Source organism: Odontomachus brunneus, unplaced genomic scaffold (genome assembly GCF_010583005.1).
Source record: "Odontomachus brunneus isolate Ranch 3 - 2012 unplaced genomic scaffold, Obru_v1 Obru_scaffold_171, whole genome shotgun sequence".
NCBI lineage: Eukaryota > Metazoa > Arthropoda > Insecta > Hymenoptera > Formicidae > Odontomachus > Odontomachus brunneus.
Genome location: NW_022639621.1, coordinates 559,796 through 579,370, shown reverse-complemented (window position 1 = coordinate 579,370; position 19,575 = coordinate 559,796). Strand labels below are relative to the sequence as shown.

The window sequence follows — 19,575 nt, the reverse complement described above, 5'->3', positions numbered from 1 at the left end:
TCTGTTCTGATTGGTGCATTTCTGAAGACGGACCAATCAGAATAGAGTATAATATTTCCATCCAGCGCGAAAACAAGTCACATTGTGTGCCGCTTTAGTTACGTATATTATAGTATTTCAGTATTGGCAGTGAATTTCGGAACGCAGCCTTTATTCCTGAACACGTGGGAACATACACGTGTGTGAATCAAATTTATTTAGCATTATTGATCAAATGAGAAATGTTAAACACATATTAATAATCACTAAAAGTATTTTATTTGTGGAGAAAGGCTTCAAGTATATTGAAAGAAAAAATTTTGTTGCACTTAAAAGTTCTTAAAACTTGCAATATACACAATAGTTTTTATCTCAAAACTTTCATCATGTACTGATGTACCTCAGTAATTTCTATTAAGAATTGTGAAGGAATAATAAGTAAAATGGGCTTGACTAAACAATACCTAAGATATGTTCCAGCAGGTAATACTAACATAATTGCAAGCTGTCGATGCAATGTTATTTTTGTAACATTAGAAGGACAAGAAGGAAGATTCATAGCTAGTGCAGCATGTGAACATGTGTTTATCTGGGATTTACGGCTTGGTGAGAAGGTATTTAAAAACAAAAAAATATAAAACAATAGTATATGTAATTCACTATCTCTTATTCTATAATATGTAATAATTACAGGCACAAGTTCTGTCTGGTGAAAAAGTACAGGTGACACACCTAGCTGCATCACCTGACAAAAAACATATTGCTGTTGGTTACGCAGATGGCACAGTGAAAATCTTTGATTTATGCTCTGCTGAAAATATTAGTATATTTGTAGGACACAAGTCTGCAATTACAACATTAGCATATGATGCTTTAGGTCATAAATTGGCCAGTGGTTCTAATGTAATATTTTTTTTACAAATAGCTGTATTAATAATTATAAGTATTTTTGTATGACATTTTTTTTAATAGGATACAGATATCATTGTCTGGGATGTTGTTGCGGAAACTGGAATATGTCGATTGATTGGACACAAAAATGTTGTAACTAAATTGGTGTTTATGAAGGAACATAATATCCTCATTAGCTCTAGCAAAGATACTTATGTGAAATTTTGGGATTTAGACACAGAACATAATTTCAAAACCCTTGTTGGACATAGATCAGAAGTATGTTATTTAATTATAATCTTATGTATATTTGTTAATTATATTATTTTTACTAGTTATACAGAATATTGATCATAATAATCTAATGCAGGTTTGGAGTTTTGTATTAGTGAAAGATGATAAATATTTAATAACAGGATGCAATGATACAGAACTGCGTGTTTGGAAAATAACTTTTGTGGATAACAAAAATATTGAATTTAATACTGCTACAAACGATATAGACCTCAATGAGGAAAGTATAGACACAGATATGGTATGTTTATTTATGTATGTTATAACTACATGTTTATGATGCAAGCAGTCTTTATGTAATGAGATTAAAATAATGTACATAATATACATATAATATATTCTTGTAGAAATATCCTATGAGATGTGAAAAAATTTCAAGTATATTAAAAGTTGGACGTGGTCGAGTCATCTCGTTACAAGTTGACCCTACGTGTAAAGTTATTGGATGTTATGGGGTTGGCCATATTGTAGAATTGTTTTCTCTAGTGCCCGATGATAAAGTAAAAGAAAAATTTGCAAAGAGATTAAAAAAAAGGATAAAGGCTCAAAAGTGAGTTAAAACTTTGGATTTCTGTGGAGACTTTTTACAAACATTTACAAACATTTAAATATTTTTTGTTAATAGGGAGGGAAAGGATGTAGAGAAGGAACTACCAAATGCACCGACTTTGGAGGATGAGATAAAACGTTTACCTGCCTTTAAAATATCCAGTAAAATCAAAGGGCTTGATTTAATTATAGGCAAAGGAAACGAACTCAGAGTTAGTAACAGCATAATAAGAATTTCAACTCACTGTCAAATTAAATTTTAATTTGCCAATTTTTTTGCAGATATGTGTTGGAGCTGATAATAACTCAATCGAATTACATTCTTTATATATGGATATGAAGGACGCTAAAGTGAATAGTTTGCGTTCTTTAATGATACACGGACATCGCACGGACGTGCATGCCCTTTGTTTCAGCTCTGATAATTTGGTATTCGCTACTGTTAGTGGAGATTCAATTAAATTATGGAACAGGTAACAAATAAACATATCATATAAACATATTATTAATAAAGAAATAGATATCAGTCTTTTTTTAACATGTTATAATTTTTCAGGCCAACATTGTCGTGCTTACGCACAATACAGTGTGATTATGCTTTGACGGTAACATTTGTGCCAGGCGACAAACATCTGATTGTCGGTTTAAAAGACGGTAAAATGCTTATCGTCGATATTGGATCTGGCGATATTTTGGAAGAAATACCAGCGCATTCCAAAGAACTTTGGAGTGTGGCATTATTCCCCGACTTGGTAATATTTTTTTCAACAAAAATATTCTGGCAACTATCATTTAAAGCTAAACGACACTTTCCTGCAAATAGAAAGGGGTTGCTAGCGGCGGCGGTGATCATACTGTAAAATTTTGGAACTTCGAGCTCATTGCGGATTCTAACAGTCAAATCAAAGCGAAAGTACTCTCTGTTGTACATACGAAAACGCTTACACTTGAGGAGAGCGTACTGTGCGTAAGAATAAGCCCAAACAACAGACTCCTTGCCGTTTCTCTAATGGACTGCACTGTTAAGATCTTTTTTGTGGACACTTTCAAGGTACAGTCTTAATGTACATATGCAATAGTTTAAACTTGTTGCTGTATCAACACTATTAATCGCCACACTTTTTTTATTAATAGTTCTTTACGTCGCTTTACGGACACAAGTTACCAGTGCTGTGTATGGACATATCCAGCGACTCTACTCTCATAGCGACTGGTTCTGCTGATCGCAACGTTAAAATATGGGGTCTGGATTTCGGCGATTGTCACAAGTCCATATTTGCGCACGACCATTCTGTTACGGGCCTGTCGTTTGTACCTGGTACACACTATTTCTTCACTTCTGGGAAAGACGGCAAAATCAAGCAATGGGATGCCGACATATTCCACAAGATTGTTACATTACAAGTAATATACTGTTTTGAGTATCCATATAAATCAGCGTATCAATGATTCAATTGCATTATAATTAATGGCATGCAATCTTCGCAGGGACACTTTGGAGAAAGTTGGAATTGCTGCATTTCTCCAAACGGCGTTTACGTCGCGTCGTGCGGTTCTGATAGAGTGATAAGATTGTACGAAAAAACTGACGAACTTTTGGTACTGCAAGACGAAGAGGAGGAAGAAAGGGAGCAGCAGGAAAAGGAATTAGTCACTGGAGAAAAAACTATGGTGATGGGGCAGAAACAGCAGACGTTGCCTTCCAGGAAAACCGTTAGCAGTGAGAAGGCTGTGAGTTAAATCGATAAAATATGTAATGTAAGATGAAATTAAAACGTCAGTTTCACATTATGTATATTTTCACCAGGCTGAATTGATACTAGAATGTTTGGAAATGACCAAACAATACGAGGAAGAATCGAAAGTTACTTCAACCAACGCAGTGCCACCACTTCCTCTGTTAGCGCAGGGTTACAATTGCACAAATATGGAGGATTTCTTATTGGAGACTTTTAAACGAGTTAGAGCAAGGTAACATGCAAATGAAACTCATGATAACAATGTCGTGATAGCGAAAATGTAACTGTATTGTATTTCAGTGAATTGGAAGAAACGCTGATGCTATTGCCGTTCTCCGCCGCGTGTGATATTCTGCAAAGACTACCTGTATTGTTGAAAAGGGACTACCACACTGAGCTATTGGCTAAATTAGCTTTGTGCTTGATACAAGTTCATCATGGTCCCATCGTGGCTAATGGATATCTTTTATCCACGTTGGAGAACGTGAGGATACTTGCTATGGAAAAGATATCTACTTTGAGGGTAATAAAATTTTATTGATTATATTCCCACGCTATATAATTATAACAAAATTATTAATCAAATAAACTAATATATATATATATATATATATATATCTCGCAGGATACTGTTGGATTTAATTTACATGGTATGGCATACATGCAACGTGTGCTTGAGGAACGAGAAGGAATCAAACTCTTCAAGGATGCTACTAAAAATAGCAAACAAAGAAACAAAGTGAAAAGAAATAAGGAAAAGGCTGTTAAGAGAGCAGTTATGAATCTGTAAATCTTAACATGAAAGTTTTTGTATGTAAATACGATTACTAAGTTGTGATGTTTTATATTGATTATAAGAATAAATAATGCATTAGTTATACAGGGTCTTTTTAAAACTTTTTTACAGCGTAGACAATATTTATTATATTGAATAAAAAAATGTTTAATAAACATTAAAAAATTAATACTTTCAGTATTATAAATGCAAATGTAATAGAATATTTCGGTTTTAATAACGCAAGTTATTTGTTGCTACAAACTTTTTTTTGAACACTGTATAAATTGACAAACAGAAATGTGTTATTTTACCTAAAAATTCCTTCCAGTTTTTTTTCACTGAGAAAATTAGAATTCTCGTTTAGCGACCTCCGTCGTGATTCATTGGAATATTGCGCAGACATGTGATTTACGATCGGTAGGTGTCGACCAGTCGCAAAACAATAAAAATATTACGAATTCCGATAAAAGTGTATGTACATATATGCACACATATCGATAGGTTGACTGTTTTGTTAAATAATAAAGTATGCTTGATAGAATCTTTCCGATATCGCGCGTTTCCAGCTGGATTAAACGCGGATCAAATTGACCCACACACTTGTGTAATATGTGTGTAAAATATCACAATATAACCTCGCTAGTATGACAACACGAAGCATGGCCCAACCACCCTTTGCTCGCGCACGAAGGTAGAGGATGGATCACGAGGACGAGTTTCTTAATACTTTCTTCACGTTAGTCGCACAGCTGTGCTCCGATAAGGCTAAAGAGTCAGTTGTGAGTAATGAATAAAGATCAGGATTGTTTTACACAATGGCATTGTTTTACACTCATTTATGTAAAGATACAAACACACATACATAATGTGTCGTGTATTTACATTAAAAAGATACGTGTAAATTTAATTTAGGAAAAAGAGAGGGAATCATGCAAGCAGATGCAAATGGGTCCATGGGGAATGCTTTTAATGCATTTACCACAAATAGCTGTAGCAGAGCGTTCTTATGCAGATTTAGGTTTTCTTCATACAAAAAATAAAGGCTTTCTTAGAAAAGATGTATGTATTTTAATTGTGGATGGAATCGCCGTAATTGACTCATTTAGTTGAAACATGACATCGATATTGCCCGCAGAATTCCTTAAAAACTGTATATGAATCATTGAAGTCTGATTTAAAGAGGCTGGAGGAAGTGACCAGAGGGACAAACTCCATTGGCGCGACAGTTGCAAACGTTTCCAACCAACTCTGCCAATTCATCATGGCAAGAATCCAGCTGATAGATTTGTCAGTATATTAGCATTTTGCTTCTCTATCTCTAATCTCACATAAGATTACTTTATTGCAGCTATGAGAAGATGTACAATATGAGTGTAAATGGTAAAGTTATGAAGCATCAAGAATTACTACAATATATAGAAGGAATAGTAGAATGGCATTTGTTATCTTGTTCCCATTTAGCACTTGCTGCTATTAAGACAGGTTTAACGTGAGTGCATTGGTACCTTTTTGTTCAGTCATTTAAGTTATAAGCTCTTTAATATGTTGTTTGCAGAAAATTAGTAATTTTCTTCACTCAGGTTGGAATGCGAAATATTAGTACAATTAATGAAGGCCCAGGTAGAAGTACAAAACTGGAGATTTCTACCAACACTGATGGCTCTCTATGGTGCACAAACACGAATGTCAGCCTGGGAAAGGACTTTGCAGAGTAAAGAGGTTAGCGATGTACACCAAAGGCCAGAAGGCATAGAAATATCTCATTTGACACTGAAAACTTCTTTTCAGTCCTGGAAATTAGGCTTTGGAGCAACCTTTCTTAAAGCAAATCAACAACCAGCATTGTATCAGTGGTTGGTGAAACTTCGCAGTGCCATATTAGCTAAGTGTTCTTTGTATTTTCACACTACTCTAAGCCAACAAGCTAGTCCTGGAGAAATGAGGAGTATCATGAGCAAGCAGAATGGAGATTACTATCACAAGTAAGACACACAAAAATAGGTATCATCTTGTTGCCTGCACTATGTGTAAACATTGCTAACAGCCTGACTCTTTTAGAATGCAGACTTTTCAGCGAAAGCATGACGTACTAGCGGTACTAATAATTTTCGACTCCAGAGGAACTGAAGACTCAGGCTCGGGATACAGACATCCGGCACGAGTAGCAGATATATCCGAAAGTTTTCCCGTCGTCGTTTGTTGTCCCAGTGTAAGTAGAAATTGATTTACTCATCATTGTAAATGTTATCACAAATTTATCAATAGCTGGATAAGAGCTCAAACTGACGAGTCACTTTGTGGCGCCATAGAGAAGCGCCTCAGAGATACAGAAGGTGCCTCACAATTAATGACACATCCGTTGTGTATAGATAGAATTCGACAAATCGAACACGAAACTCTTTTATCATTTCGCAATCATGTAGAAGAAATTTAGAATTATTAACTAAAGAAGACTAGTAAATATGTGATCACGCGCGATAAGAAGCTGTGATGGCGATGTCTGCAGTTGTGTTACATCAAACTGAATAAAAAATTCTTCTACCATTTTGCAAATAACTATGTAGACTTAATTATTATAATTAAAGAAGATTTATATATATATATTTGAAGCGTTTACAAAATGACTCATCTGTTCAAACACTAAATCTTCACATAAAACATAGTATTCTTTCTCTTACATGATTAATGTTCTTTCCAGACATTCACGCAAAAACGATCGGTACATTTGGATAATATACAGACGAAGATAAAAGAACGTCAGTCGGAACTTCTTGCTATGGACAAAGTCATTTACTATAAAAGCATGAAGGTACAACGATTAGGAAATCATTTTCTGATAGATCAATTTAATCGCATTTTAATCGAAGTATGTCGGTAGGATCTGTGTACGTACGCTTTCCACAACACCGATCCCCGAATGACTCTTGTGGTTGTGCTCGAGAATGGAAAACAAAGAGACAAAGAAACTCACATTACGTCGTTCTTGACGGATTTATCCATGCATATCAGGTGTAATAAAGTATACGAGTGTCTGAAATTATCAAAATGAGTGATCGTACGTGAAAGCGTATCTATAAAACAAAAAGAGGGGAAAAGAAACCATCAGACGGTACCAAAGACCTGAATATATTATAATCGAAAATTGATTAATGAAAATTTATGACACACATATATATATATATAGTTGTATAAAATTATAAATAAAGTGTATATTATCGTTTATATTAATTAATGTGTAGAGACGATCGTATTTACTCCATAAGTATTTGTACAAACATAAAATCAATATAATTTCGGTAATAGATGAGAACTTTGTAGGCAAAATATTAATTTTTTTTTTGCAAAGTACGTCTTTTTTGGTTGTACAGAATTACAGAAAACTGTTTTTAAATTAATGCTTTGCATGAGAGTTTATGCAAAAATAAACAGAACAAATACTTTTTTAAATATGTATAAATATTTCTTTAACATTTTTATCATATATTTTATAATGTAACGTCCCAACTGATATATTTAAAAAAAAAAATAGGTAATTGTCAAGGAGACGAGTTTCCGTTTGCCTGAAATTTTAGAATAGTGTATATTTTATTGCACAAAACACGAATATAACAATTAAAATCGTCGCTCTTAAATAAAACAAAAGTTATAAAAAATTTGAAAATTTGAAATAGTTTAAGAATATTTAAAAATATGGACTCTCTAATTTTGTAATAAAGCCCTTGGACCTTCACGTACAAATTGATATAACCGTAATGTAAGACGTACCATAAGAATTGACCAATTACGATCGAGTATTCATAAAAATGGTGACCTTACGATTCGACGATTTTCAACATAATTGGTCAATTCTTATGGTACGTTTTACTGTATGTCAATTGCCTGTATGAAAGCCTTGCGCCGAAGTTTGCAAATCAGCTGATCGTCGAAATCCAAGTGCCGAATCAAAAACAAAAGAAAGAGAGCGTGAACAGCTGATCAGATGTGGCTTTGAAACAAGTATGGGGATTTGAAGGGCAGGTTAGGACCGCACACGTGCGTCGTAATTAAAATGTTTACTCGAATCCCGATAGTGCACGGTCAGATCGTTCTGAGATATCGTTCGTACGTATTGCAGTTGTACCGATCATGGAATCATCGAAAGAAGAAGTACAGACCGACGCTGCGTTGATCGAGAGCCTGACGGCGGAACAAGGCTCGCGATGCGAATCACCGAAGCGCGGTACCACGTTGTCCACCAGCACGAGCAGCTTCGAGGCCCTGGACCCGCACGATCCGAATCTGAGTCGTCTGGCGAACACCATGTTTCAGAAGACCGGTGAGTACCTGCAGGAGGAACTCACGGCCACTCACGCGGACTACAGATTACTGGAGCGCCTGAACAAGGAGACGATCGCGAAGTACACGGAACTGAAGATCATATCGTCGAACGTGGTGCAGTCGTTAGACTCGTTGAACGAGAAGTATCACAAGCTGCAGCCTATCCTTGACAATATCAATCAGATCGACGATAGCGTCAGCAAGTTGGAGCAAGCCGCTTACAAGTTGGCAGCGTACTCCAAACGACTGGAGGCCAAGTTCAAGGACTTGGAGAAGGACATGAAGAGCAAATGAGGAGTTGTAATAATGAAGATGCAAGGCTCATATGTGTATTTATATGTAATAAGATGTAATTAGGTCTTAAGTGCTAATTAATATGGACAATTATATAGAAAAGAAGGAAAACTAGCTGAGCAACAGTAAAATACCTCTCTCTTTTGTACAGTATATTTATTAGTTTATGAAACCGCAAACACTTTCCTAGACTTCCTGTAAAATTATGATATCGTGCATATTCTTACACAGGATAAGACATTCAGTAACTGGGGCATTCTATTTTTACAACTCTTGTGTGGATTTTATCAAATATATTCCCAAATATAGAGATTTATTATTATTTATTACTTATTATTTATTAATTATCTTTCTTAAATCCCCATATACTTTGATATTTGATAAAATCAGGACAAAAGTGTCGGAAATAGATTAAGTGCTGGTTTCTGAACACTTTACCCTGTCATATGATGTTTATCATTGACTTATCAATTAAAAGATTTATCTTATTTCGTGCTTTACCAAGAGATGAATTTTTTCCTTCTGCAACGTGTTAAAACACTATCATTGTCCAAACAGTAATGATACAAGAAGTATAGATGCAGTCGTGAACACTTGTGAACACTCAGAAAAGGTTACACCTCACCGATTCTTTCGAAAGACAAATAAATATATATATTCTAAAAAAGATAGAAGAAGATGCAATATATATTTCGAGACTGAAGATTCGACTGAAGTATTACCTTTTCTGAACATTGCTATACAAATGCGAACCAAGAATAAATAATTGTACCTATATTTAACAAAAAAGAATATATTAGGTGCGCAATTTAATTCTCGGCCTTTTTTTTACAAAATTTTTCTTTATTTATAAAAAAACGAATAATTACCCAACCTTCAGAGTAATCCTTCTCACTTTTTACAATTGTCGCCGTCTTTCAGACAACTGTCAAATTTCATTTTGGAAAAAAGATGGTTATTTTAAGTCAATAAATTCAAAGATGCCTTTTTCGACTACTCAGCAGATGTAAAGTGTAAATCAGCTTTGATGTTGCAAAGATCATAAAATTATCTCTAAAGAGGTAGTAATCTGAAGGGGTGAGCTCTGGAGAATACGCAACGTGAGGGAGAATTTCCCAGCTTAAGTCGGAGATGGTTTCTAATGTTGTTTTTGTTGTGTGTGGCCGCGCGTTGTCCTGCAGCAAAATCACTTTCCTTCTCCCACTGCTGGTAAAAGGTCTTCTCCTCAAGTGCGTCACTCACTCGAATTAATTGTAGATAATAACGCTCAGCAGCAACAGTTTGACCGGGTTTGAGCAACTTACAGTGAATAACGCCTTTCTGGTTTCACCAAATACACAGCAAATTTTTTTTGCACAAATGTTTGGTTTTGCAGTACTAGTCGATGGCTTAACTCAAGATTTTCGCTTCTTCGGATTGTCACAAAGTATCCACTTTTCATCACAGATCACTATCTTGTGCAGAAAGTCCTTTTTAAACCTTTGGGCTTAATACTTTTAACCCACTTTATGGCGGGAAAAAATATAAATTTGAATAGATGCTATCATTAAATTTTGGAGCCGAAAATTAAGTTGCGCACCTAATAATTACGTTTATACATTCGATAATATCAATGCGGTAAAAAGTTTAGTGTTGTCACCTAACGCAGCGGATAAGATTAAAAATCTTATGTTAAGTTAATGTTAATTTGCTCCTAATTTCACCAACAATAATATGAATAATTTTGCTAATAAAGTATAATCAGGGTACAAAACAAATAATGTATATTTGTATGAATAACCCGTTATCAGCGAATTGTTACACCTACTACAGTGTATTAACAAATACAAAATACCTAACATAGCACGTGGAATATTCCGCAGATTTGTGACATCGTAAACTCTCAACATAATAGGTTCTTGATATATTTATCGTCACGCAATGTTTCGTCGCACTAAAATGTCTAAATCGCGAATACGAGGCGACCATCAGAAGCAATCATTATTATGCTTCGATATTATGTCACGAAGTATCACAAATGCAGACGCAACATAAACGAGAATCGTTCTCTTTTCCTGTGAATTAGATTGCCGTGATACACGCCACTTCTGTTTCTGATGTCGTTTAGCAGTCTAGAAAATTGCCGGCCATCAACAGCTCTAGCGCGATTTCAGGTGCAATTGGGAATTCGGGGATTTCCGTACTACTGTTTGTATAGCGTACTTTGTATGTGAAGTACATACAGACTTTCTGTAGAACGTGTGAGCTGCGAATCGAAGAAAATTCACATTAACCTTCCTTTTTTACCAAGACATATAAAAGTATCTCAAACAGGATTGTAAGTAAAATTTTTAAAATTATCGTGTTTAGTTAACGATTTTAATATGAGCCAATTTAATTGGAAATCGTTTAATTGACAATCGATTTCAACAAATTCAATCGAGAATCATTTGACGATTGATTTCAACAAATTTAATTAAAGAACGTTCAATTAACGACTGATATCAACAATTGACGCGCGAAGAAAACTAAATATCGTCTAAATTAATATTTAAATTTAACAAACTAAATTAAGACTCCTGGATTAATGATTAAGCAGGAACTTTAATTAGTAAATTTAACAGATCTTATTAAAGATCGCTTAATTAACGATTAAAATTAGCAAATTTACTTAATGGTTTTTTAATTGAGAAATAAACTTAACAAATTTAGTTAAAGGCCGTTTAATTCAATTGACAATTGATGAGTTAATTAGAGACTGTTTAATAAAATTTGCTAAGTTCAATTGAACCTTTAATTCCTTTAATTAATTGACTTTTGATTGCTTTCATTCATATATATATAATATATATCGCCATTAAACGGTTCGTGATCAAATTCGTAGAAATCAATGAAACATCTTTGTGCTCATTTTCCTCGAATAAATAGTTGAATTGAATTGAAACACATTTGTTCAAATCAATCCTCAAATTGAGAAGAATTTAATTGACAATTTAAAACCATGATCTCTTACAATGCAGGAAGCAATGAATATCAGTGGTTTGAAGACAACAAATAGTCTATGCCTCTATCATGTACTTACGGAATTTCACGGAAATTAACTTCATTAGCTTCGTTCTCTGCAAATTGACCAGGACCACTTAACATCGCCTTGATAGTACCACTCGTCAATGCATGTTCTCGTTTGACAATAAACTCGTGCCCGTCACTACTGACAAGCTTCACGTACATTGCATTTGGTCCCTCGCAACCTCCATAAACAGGACCACTCTCTTGCTAAAATTTTGGAAAGGCCAGTTATATTATGTGCAGCATATTACATTCTCATCATGTACCAACTGTCGTCTATTATACAATATAAATTAGAAGCAGCAAGGAAACAAACAGCAGGATAAAACAAGAGGAACCGTTTTTTAAGCAGCAGAATTTAATTTGCAGAGATAGGTACCGCATGCAGGTCATTAGACGATCTGCCTTCTTCTTCTTCAGTCTTATCGACACTGTCTTCCTCATCGGGCTTGATCCAAAGAAAGATTAGTATTAATCAATATTTCAGTTTTACCAATAGCTTTTTTTTTGTTTCAGCTTTTCCCGCGAAAGGCAATAAGGAATAAGATCTTAATATATGACAGCACAGTCCAACATGTACGTTTTTATCATAGGAATACATTGTTACACATCCCGATCACCATGCGGAAATAAGAGCATGCAACCAAAATTTTTCTAAGTATACCTTTTCAGCCTGCATGTTCACATCATTTGACATGTTTGCTATTGTTGTATAAATATCCTCCTGAAACAAAGTAAATATAAATAAGCATGTATGTAAAATATATATATGTGGATAAAATTTAAAATTTACACTTTCATTTCAGAGATCAGTTATATTAAAAACTGTAATATTGATGCATTCCATGCCGGACCAACTTTATGTGATTTATTGCCTATGCCACATGAGTCATCAATAGCCTATGTTATTGCATGAGTGAAATTGGACATTTAATATTTTATTGATATCAATAACATATGTCTCATAATAATAAAAGTTGAAGACTAGAACTATAAGAATTCTGAACTTCCATTTGATCCATTTTTCATTTAATTTATTTAATCTAATTCATTTAACGATTATATTTCGTTTTAGAACCAAAATATCAAAGTTTGAACAGAAAGTCCAACACAGGTCACTGGTGACACAAAATATGTTAAGAGCGCCAAAAAACTGTTACACATGGAGTTACTGAATTAAAACTATTATGAATATTATTACGCGTAATTAAATGTTTATTTATATACCGATTTTTTATTAGTCATCATCTGGACAAAAAGTTAGGTTAGGGTTAGAGGTTGTACGAATATTTTTATAACTCGAGATATTTTGCGCAAACCCATACGTCATTTTGCAAATGTAAACAAGGTTATTTCTAGAGTAGTATTCGCTGCCGATAACAACTTAAAATGAGAGTTTGCTATTATTATCACCTGTACGCTATATCACTCTCGTGACTATAGTTAAAACTTTCTTTGTAATATTAGTTAAATATATTTCAGTTAAGTACGAATTTGATTTCGTTAACATACTGCAAAATGATAAATAGCATTGCATACCTCAGACAATAAATTCTCAATTATATCAGACTTTTTGATCACAGCAACGTTTGTCAGCAAACGTATCAGCTAATGAATACGACCACTAAATGTTGGAAGCTATGATACGATCTCGTTTTGTTGATAGAAACGACGGTAGCGCTTGCGGAGACTTTGAAACCAATAACAGGTGATTCGCGTTAGATTTCCAAGTGATACATCCAAGACAGAGTGGGATGTTCCTAGTTTCCAAGTAGTATAGCTCAACAATGAATCAGAACTTTTATCAAGTTTTGAATGAAAAAGAAAACTTGCAATTCTCCGCCTTCTCTCTCCCTTTAAATTAGTCGTGAATTAAAAAAAAAACAAAAAATATTCGTAAGAAATGTATACAATATATTAAAATAACACAATTTAATATCTTATTTATTACAAAAGAACTATAGAAAGAAATATTAAGTGTACAACTTTGCTTCCGCCGTTTTCCTATAGATGGCTTTAGCGGTAAGTGGTGGTCGAAATAAATAGATCATAGACGTCATACAATAAACTTGGGCATCTGTCAACATAACCCCATAGAAACATTAGTCGATTTGTGTCTGCATCATGAAGTTATTCTCGATTGAAAATGTCAGTTTACGATGTCAAATTCTCGTCATTTGCTGGAGATTTTAATTTTCTGCTTCAATATGAAGACATCTGCGGCTGAGGCTCATCGAATGCTCTCAAATACTTATGGTGAGGCCGCTATTAGTGAAAGAACGTGTCATGTGTGGTTTCAACGCTTCAAGGACGGTGATTTTGACGTCGAAGACTGGCATAGCGGTGGAAGAGAGAAGGTTTTCGAAGATGCAGAATTGGAGGCATTACTTGATCAAGACTCGTGTCAAAATCAAGAAGAATTGGCACTATCATTGGGAGTGACTCAACAAGCCATTTCAAAACGCCTCAAAGCCATAGGAATGATTCAGAAGCAAAGAAATTGGGTGCCGTACGAATTGAAGCTGAGAGATGTTGAACGGCGTTTGTTTGCTTGTGAACAGCTGCTTGAAAGGCAAAGACGGAAGGGATTTCTGCATCGCATTGTGACTGGGGACGAAAAATGGGTTCATTACGATAACCCCAAGCGCAGAAAATCATGAGCCAAACCGAGTATTCACGGCTCCAAGGTCATGCTCTGTATTTGGTAGGACCAGCTCGGCATAGTGTATTATGAGCTGTTAAAACCGACTGAAATAATCACAGGCGATCGGTATCGAACGCAATTGATGCGTTTGAGCCGAGCATTGAAAGACAAACGGCCGCAATACAACGAGAGACACGATAAAATGATTTTGCAGCATGACAATGCTCAACCCCATGTTGCGAAAGTGGTCAAGACATACTTGGAAACGTTGAAATGGGAAGTCCTACCCCACCTGCCGTATTCTCCAGACGTTGCTCCCTCTGACTATCACTTGTTTCGATCAATGGCACACGGCCTGGCTGACCAGCACTTCCAGTCTTATGAAGAAGTAAAAAATTGGATCGATTCATGGATCGCCTCAAAAAATGACCAGTTTTTTCGACACGGGATTCGTACGCTGCCCGAAAGATGGGAGAAAGTAGTGGCCAGCGATGGCCAATACTTTGAATCATAATATATAACCAGTTTTTTACAATAAAGCCTCGAATTTCGGAAAAAAACGGCGGAAGCAAAGTTGTACATAACTGTACATATAGCGCAAGAGATAATCAATTTTTAACCAGAACCATTCATTTATGTCAAATGCCATAAAATATATATATATATGGATATATGAATGGATTTAGTCTAAACATTTTGTTGAACGAAAAAATGACACTGGTAGAAATTGCTTCTCTTGTTCTTTTTTTTCTTTCTTTCTTGTAATATACAATTTCCATTTTTGCATTGCATTGAAGTATGGCAAAGTTTATTTTCGCATTTACACTTTGTGTCAGAGTAAGTCACTTGTGTGTGTGGGTGTGTTAGAATAACTTACTTGAAAGGGTGTTCTCCACCACTATAATATATGTACGACAAGAACAGCTTTAGGTATTCAAGTAATCATCGCATCATTAAATGTTCTGCAAATACTGATTACGTTGGATCTTCTCTTTCTTGAATTGTCTGTTGTCAATATCTTTTAACATACTTGTAAATTAATTACATTGATCTTCCGCAACACCGATAAAACAGCGTTATTATTTGCGCGCGCTCGATGTTTATATAAATATTATAAAATAGCCCTAACAAATTTAACTCGCTATTGCTATTGTAAATCTTATACATGTTATCGATAGTACATTGGCATAGCGGTAAATCTAGTTATTACAGTTTTGCCACTCCACATTCGGGAACTGTGTGCTGGAAGCATATATGAAAGCATATTTAAATTGATCGCTATTATCGGCGTCATTCACGTAAGGAAGTCCTGCAAGGAGGAACGTTCACAGAAGGAACATGTCGCGAGCAATATGCGTTATCTATTACGCTGTGCAATGCAATTCCACCATTATTGCAGTTCTCCACTGTAAACTGGTTGTGTTAGCGCGTGTCCGGTGTCTTGCTTAGCTTCATTACCTAAGCATCCAACTTAAATAATGACCATCCAATTGATTTTCTGGATTGTCCCTAATCTGCACGTCGTTCAGTTCTTGAAAATTGCGAACAGTTCGCAGTTCTGTGAAGTTATTGTTCACTGGATGACCCCCATGCGTCCTCACCTCCCTCTTTCTGAGAGCGTCTTTCACTAATCTTTGTCTACGCTCATCTTCTGTCTCAATAGCGGACCTGGTGAATCTCATTTCCCTGGCCCTCAAAGCGTCTCTGCGCAATCTCTCTTTCCTTTCCTCCTCTGTCTCCTTGGCGTACTGATTCAGTCGAGCTTCCCGTCTCTTTGCCGATTCTTTGTTCAATCTTTCCCTCCTCTGTTCGGGAGTTTCGCTTGCGTACATAGACAATCTCTTGACTCTTCTTCTCTCGGCTTCGCGATCCAATCTCTTTCTCCTGTCCTCTGGTGTCTCGTTATACATCCTATACTCCCGTTTTCTCGCTGCTTCTGCGTCGAGCCTCTTCCTTCGTTGCTCAGGTGTCTCGTAATACATTCTCATTTCGCGCCTTTTCGCCGCTTCCTTCGCCAATCTCTGTAAACGTTGCTCCTCGCTCTCTTGTTCGTACAGTTTCCTCCGTTTCTCTCTCATGCACTCAGCCTTTTTTCTCAATCTGTCTCTGTAATCCTGTCCGACGGACTTTAGTCGGACGTGTTTCTTAGACTTCTTGGATACCTTGGTCTTCTCCTCCTCCAGAATGTTTCTGGCGTCTGTTAATTGGCCCCTGCGTTTCGTTATCGTGATTATGCTAGTATCAACGTCAATGGGAATCTGTATATTCTGCTTAGTATCCTTTAAAACTCTCAGACGTATGCTGGCGTCATTGTCGCTATCGCTCAACCACTCGGCGGTGTACAATGTACCATGGCCTATGCTCTCCTCTCTCTTTATGTTGAGATTAAGCCCGTCTAGAAGCTCGTTGGGTATTGTCACTGTGGAGATGTTGTAATTAGACGTCTGTATCTGCTCGTCATTCCTAATGAACACCTCCGTCGGTTTTTGAAACTCGATATCGATGGAGTCAGAGTCCAAAGTGTCCAGGTAAATTGGATCCGTTAGTACGTTAGTAATGGCGCCACCCTGTATATTACCTAAAGTAGAATTCGCCGTATTCGATTCAGTCGTTTCATTTCGCACGCAGTGACTTTTATTAATTATCTCATTGGTTATACTGTAGCTCTTGGTCTCCTTGATCTCAATAGCACAAAAGTGTTGCGCTGCTGTGACTATCTCCACTTCATTGAGATCTTTCTGGGGTTCATTGTTCTCCCGTTTGACGTACACTGAGATCAAATTTGTTGACTGATTTCTTATATCTTGTACATCGCCTTCAGATATTTCCATGTCCCCGTGGAGACCGGCTAATATAGCGTAAACACTGAAATTATATAATAATATATTTTCAATCCAATGTTTTGTATTTGTAGTGCTTTAAGTACTATTTACTGTAATATTTTCAATCAAATTTTTTGCATTTGCAGTATTTCAAGTACTATTTACTATAGTATTATATTATTTATTATAATATATAGTATTTACTATAGTATTTATTATAGTATTTTGAATCAAATGTTTTGTATTTGTAGTATTTTAAATACTATTTATTATAATATACTGAATCAAATCACTATCGCATTTAATTTAGGATCCACTGAATGTTGCAAATACTTGAATCGCTATAGATTAACTATGATCTTTCTTTGCAAGCATTTATAGCTTCAAGTATATCTTACTTCAAAGCATTTATAACTTCAAGTATATCTTACTTCTTATTTATCAGCTATATCATATTTGTAACGTATTCTAAAAATACATTGCTCACAACAATCTGAAGACCATACTGAATCTTCTTCTTCTAAACGAGCTGGTTACGTGATCATACTTAGTGAATAGTTCTAGAACAGGATGAATATGACAGGTTTGTAAACTTGATGTAAGAACCAGCAGTTAATACATTGCATTCATACCTTTACTAAAGATCAAGATCACATCCAAGACCAAGTATTGAACACTTGAAGCATCTATTTGGTGATAAGAAGGTACTCAAAGGAGTGATACTTCTGATTGTTTTGAGCAGTATGTAATGAGAGAATATAAACAAGATTATTTGCAATGTGAAAAGGCGAATTTTAACAATCATCTTGTTACTCTGATTATCAACAGAATTAAAGTCAGACGTTAGGACCCGGCTATTAATCGCGACAGGTCCTCTGTATGTACCTGCGTATCGTCTGCTTGACAGCTGATTCAAGATGGCAGCGTGGATGGCACTCTAGAGTCGTGCATTTCCGCGTTATCCATCAGCATCACGCTCGATGCGATTGTCCCGTTTTATCTTTATGTCACATGGTAATGCTGTGAGTCGCGCTTGAACTCAGCACCCGTCGAATTAATTGCGCGACTCTACCCGAAATTCATTCGAACGTCGAGCGCAGCCCGTCCATCCACGTCTTTCGTCATCGCTAAAGCGAAGAAACTAGAGAGCAGACCGTAGGTAATGTTTCCGAAAGGAAACTACGGTCATAGTTAATTTGGCGCTGCAGTCTTCTCACCCATGGTATTCTTATAGGGTGCGTTCAGATTCTTTATTCGGGTGCACTCTATTACTAAAAACACTATAGTATATGTTATAGAATTCTAGTAATAGAATACATCCGGGTGTGGAATCTGAACGCAGCCATAGCGTGTTCGACTGGCCCTGAGTTAATCTCTCCGAGAGCGATGACGTCATAAGTCTCTACTAGCCAATCATAAAACTTCTAAGTACTTGTTCGACCAATAAACGTAGACTGAATAATCCAAGTGGGTTAACCTAGCATCAGTCGAACATGCTATTAATCCGTAGTCTGAGACGGACTTAAGACTTGTTCATAATATGTTATTATATTTAAAAATTGTCTTAAATAAATTCTCAAATATTTTTAACTAGTAATATAATATGTACAACATCCATACGAATCATTTTATTGGCTAACATGTTTTTAAATATGTATTTAAGACACGATCTTAAATATAAGAGTGTACTGTAAACAAGCTTTAGCATGCACTCAGTGCGCACTAATGCAAGCTACCGAATTCGTTGTAAGGCATGGTCTACATAGCCAATCATTGGCCGATTATTTTTGTAATAATCAACTATGATTGGTCAATTCTTATGATTCATGGCTTACGACGATTAGTGCAGACCATATTTAAAGGCTGGTTTATGGCCAGTATTCATAATCGAATCTTATTTCAAGACCATCTTAAGTAATGTTTTAAGATACGAATACGGTTCGGTGATTGGTTCATAACATCTTAAGACAGTACTTAAGATGATCTTAAATATAAGATCGGACTATGAATACCGGCCTATGATGGCCGTAATCCGTTAACTTATGCCGGAACCGTAAAAAATTGATCAATCACAGTCGATTTAATCTTCTATAATTCGACTATGATTTTTTTACAGTTCCGGCATAAGTTAATGGATTATAGCCATCATGAACCAACCTTATGATCTAGAGCAGGGATTTGTTCGACACTGCAAATGTTTCGAAGTGTTAAATAATACGT

General features: G+C 35.7%; 5 protein-coding genes across 10 annotated transcripts; 3 read left to right on the top strand and 2 right to left on the bottom strand.

The window, feature by feature from the left end:
* Nucleotides 1–120: 120 nt before the first annotated feature.
* LOC116851285 (WD repeat-containing protein 3) lies at nucleotides 121–4,332 on the top strand. The gene is made up of 14 exons (XM_032830577.1): nucleotides 121–593; nucleotides 673–882; nucleotides 952–1,149; nucleotides 1,241–1,405; nucleotides 1,512–1,714; nucleotides 1,790–1,925; nucleotides 1,996–2,186; nucleotides 2,270–2,465; nucleotides 2,537–2,764; nucleotides 2,848–3,117; nucleotides 3,202–3,444; nucleotides 3,521–3,684; nucleotides 3,753–3,975; nucleotides 4,078–4,332. Exons 1-14 carry the CDS (start codon nucleotides 423–425, stop codon nucleotides 4,240–4,242), a joined length of 2,763 nt encoding a protein of 920 aa, XP_032686468.1. The 5' UTR covers nucleotides 121–422; the 3' UTR covers nucleotides 4,243–4,332.
* A 312-nt stretch (nucleotides 4,333–4,644) lies between these two features.
* LOC116851286 (KICSTOR complex protein C12orf66-like) lies at nucleotides 4,645–7,458 on the top strand. Its single transcript, XM_032830578.1, has 9 exons — nucleotides 4,645–5,009; nucleotides 5,143–5,289; nucleotides 5,366–5,517; nucleotides 5,579–5,719; nucleotides 5,811–5,949; nucleotides 6,019–6,212; nucleotides 6,289–6,439; nucleotides 6,929–7,039; nucleotides 7,109–7,458. The coding sequence occupies exons 1-9, from the start codon at nucleotides 4,929–4,931 to the stop codon at nucleotides 7,277–7,279; spliced, it is 1,287 nt and encodes a 428-aa protein (XP_032686469.1). The 5' UTR covers nucleotides 4,645–4,928; the 3' UTR covers nucleotides 7,280–7,458.
* Nucleotides 7,459–8,060: 602 nt separating this feature from the next.
* LOC116851288 (biogenesis of lysosome-related organelles complex 1 subunit 2) lies at nucleotides 8,061–8,994 on the top strand. 2 transcript variants are annotated; one of them, XM_032830583.1, is made up of 2 exons: nucleotides 8,061–8,262; nucleotides 8,345–8,994. In XM_032830583.1, exon 2 carries the CDS (start codon nucleotides 8,356–8,358, stop codon nucleotides 8,839–8,841), a length of 486 nt encoding a protein of 161 aa, XP_032686474.1. In that variant the 5' UTR covers nucleotides 8,061–8,262; nucleotides 8,345–8,355; the 3' UTR covers nucleotides 8,842–8,994. The 2 variants fall into 2 exon arrangements, with proteins under 2 accessions (XP_032686474.1, XP_032686473.1); XM_032830582.1 differs by having other exon boundaries at nucleotides 8,062–8,247.
* Nucleotides 8,981–13,555, bottom strand: LOC116851287 (elongin-C). Of its 3 annotated transcripts, none has more exons than XM_032830580.1 (5): nucleotides 13,429–13,555; nucleotides 12,554–12,613; nucleotides 12,269–12,337; nucleotides 11,903–12,096; nucleotides 8,981–11,086 (listed from the first exon to the last, which is right to left on the bottom strand). In XM_032830580.1, the coding sequence occupies exons 2-5, from the start codon at nucleotides 12,584–12,586 to the stop codon at nucleotides 10,945–10,947; spliced, it is 438 nt and encodes a 145-aa protein (XP_032686471.1). In that variant the 5' UTR covers nucleotides 12,587–12,613; nucleotides 13,429–13,555; the 3' UTR covers nucleotides 8,981–10,944. The 3 variants fall into 3 exon arrangements, with proteins under 3 accessions (XP_032686471.1, XP_032686470.1, XP_032686472.1); XM_032830579.1 differs by lacking the exon at nucleotides 13,429–13,555 and adding an exon at nucleotides 13,117–13,152; XM_032830581.1 differs by lacking the exons at nucleotides 12,269–12,337; nucleotides 13,429–13,555 and adding an exon at nucleotides 13,117–13,152.
* A 1,705-nt stretch (nucleotides 13,556–15,260) lies between these two features.
* On the bottom strand, nucleotides 15,261–18,487 carry LOC116851295 (vicilin-like seed storage protein At2g18540). 3 transcript variants are annotated; one of them, XM_032830590.1, is made up of 4 exons: nucleotides 18,241–18,487; nucleotides 17,988–18,080; nucleotides 17,787–17,915; nucleotides 15,261–17,398 (listed from the first exon to the last, which is right to left on the bottom strand). In XM_032830590.1, the coding sequence occupies exon 4, from the start codon at nucleotides 17,362–17,364 to the stop codon at nucleotides 15,988–15,990; it is 1,377 nt and encodes a 458-aa protein (XP_032686481.1). In that variant the 5' UTR covers nucleotides 17,365–17,398; nucleotides 17,787–17,915; nucleotides 17,988–18,080; nucleotides 18,241–18,487; the 3' UTR covers nucleotides 15,261–15,987. The 3 variants fall into 3 exon arrangements, with proteins under 3 accessions (XP_032686481.1, XP_032686482.1, XP_032686480.1); XM_032830591.1 differs by lacking the exons at nucleotides 17,787–17,915; nucleotides 17,988–18,080 and having other exon boundaries at nucleotides 15,261–17,111; nucleotides 17,193–17,398; XM_032830589.1 differs by lacking the exons at nucleotides 17,787–17,915; nucleotides 17,988–18,080.
* Between the last annotated feature and the right edge of the window lie 1,088 nt (nucleotides 18,488–19,575).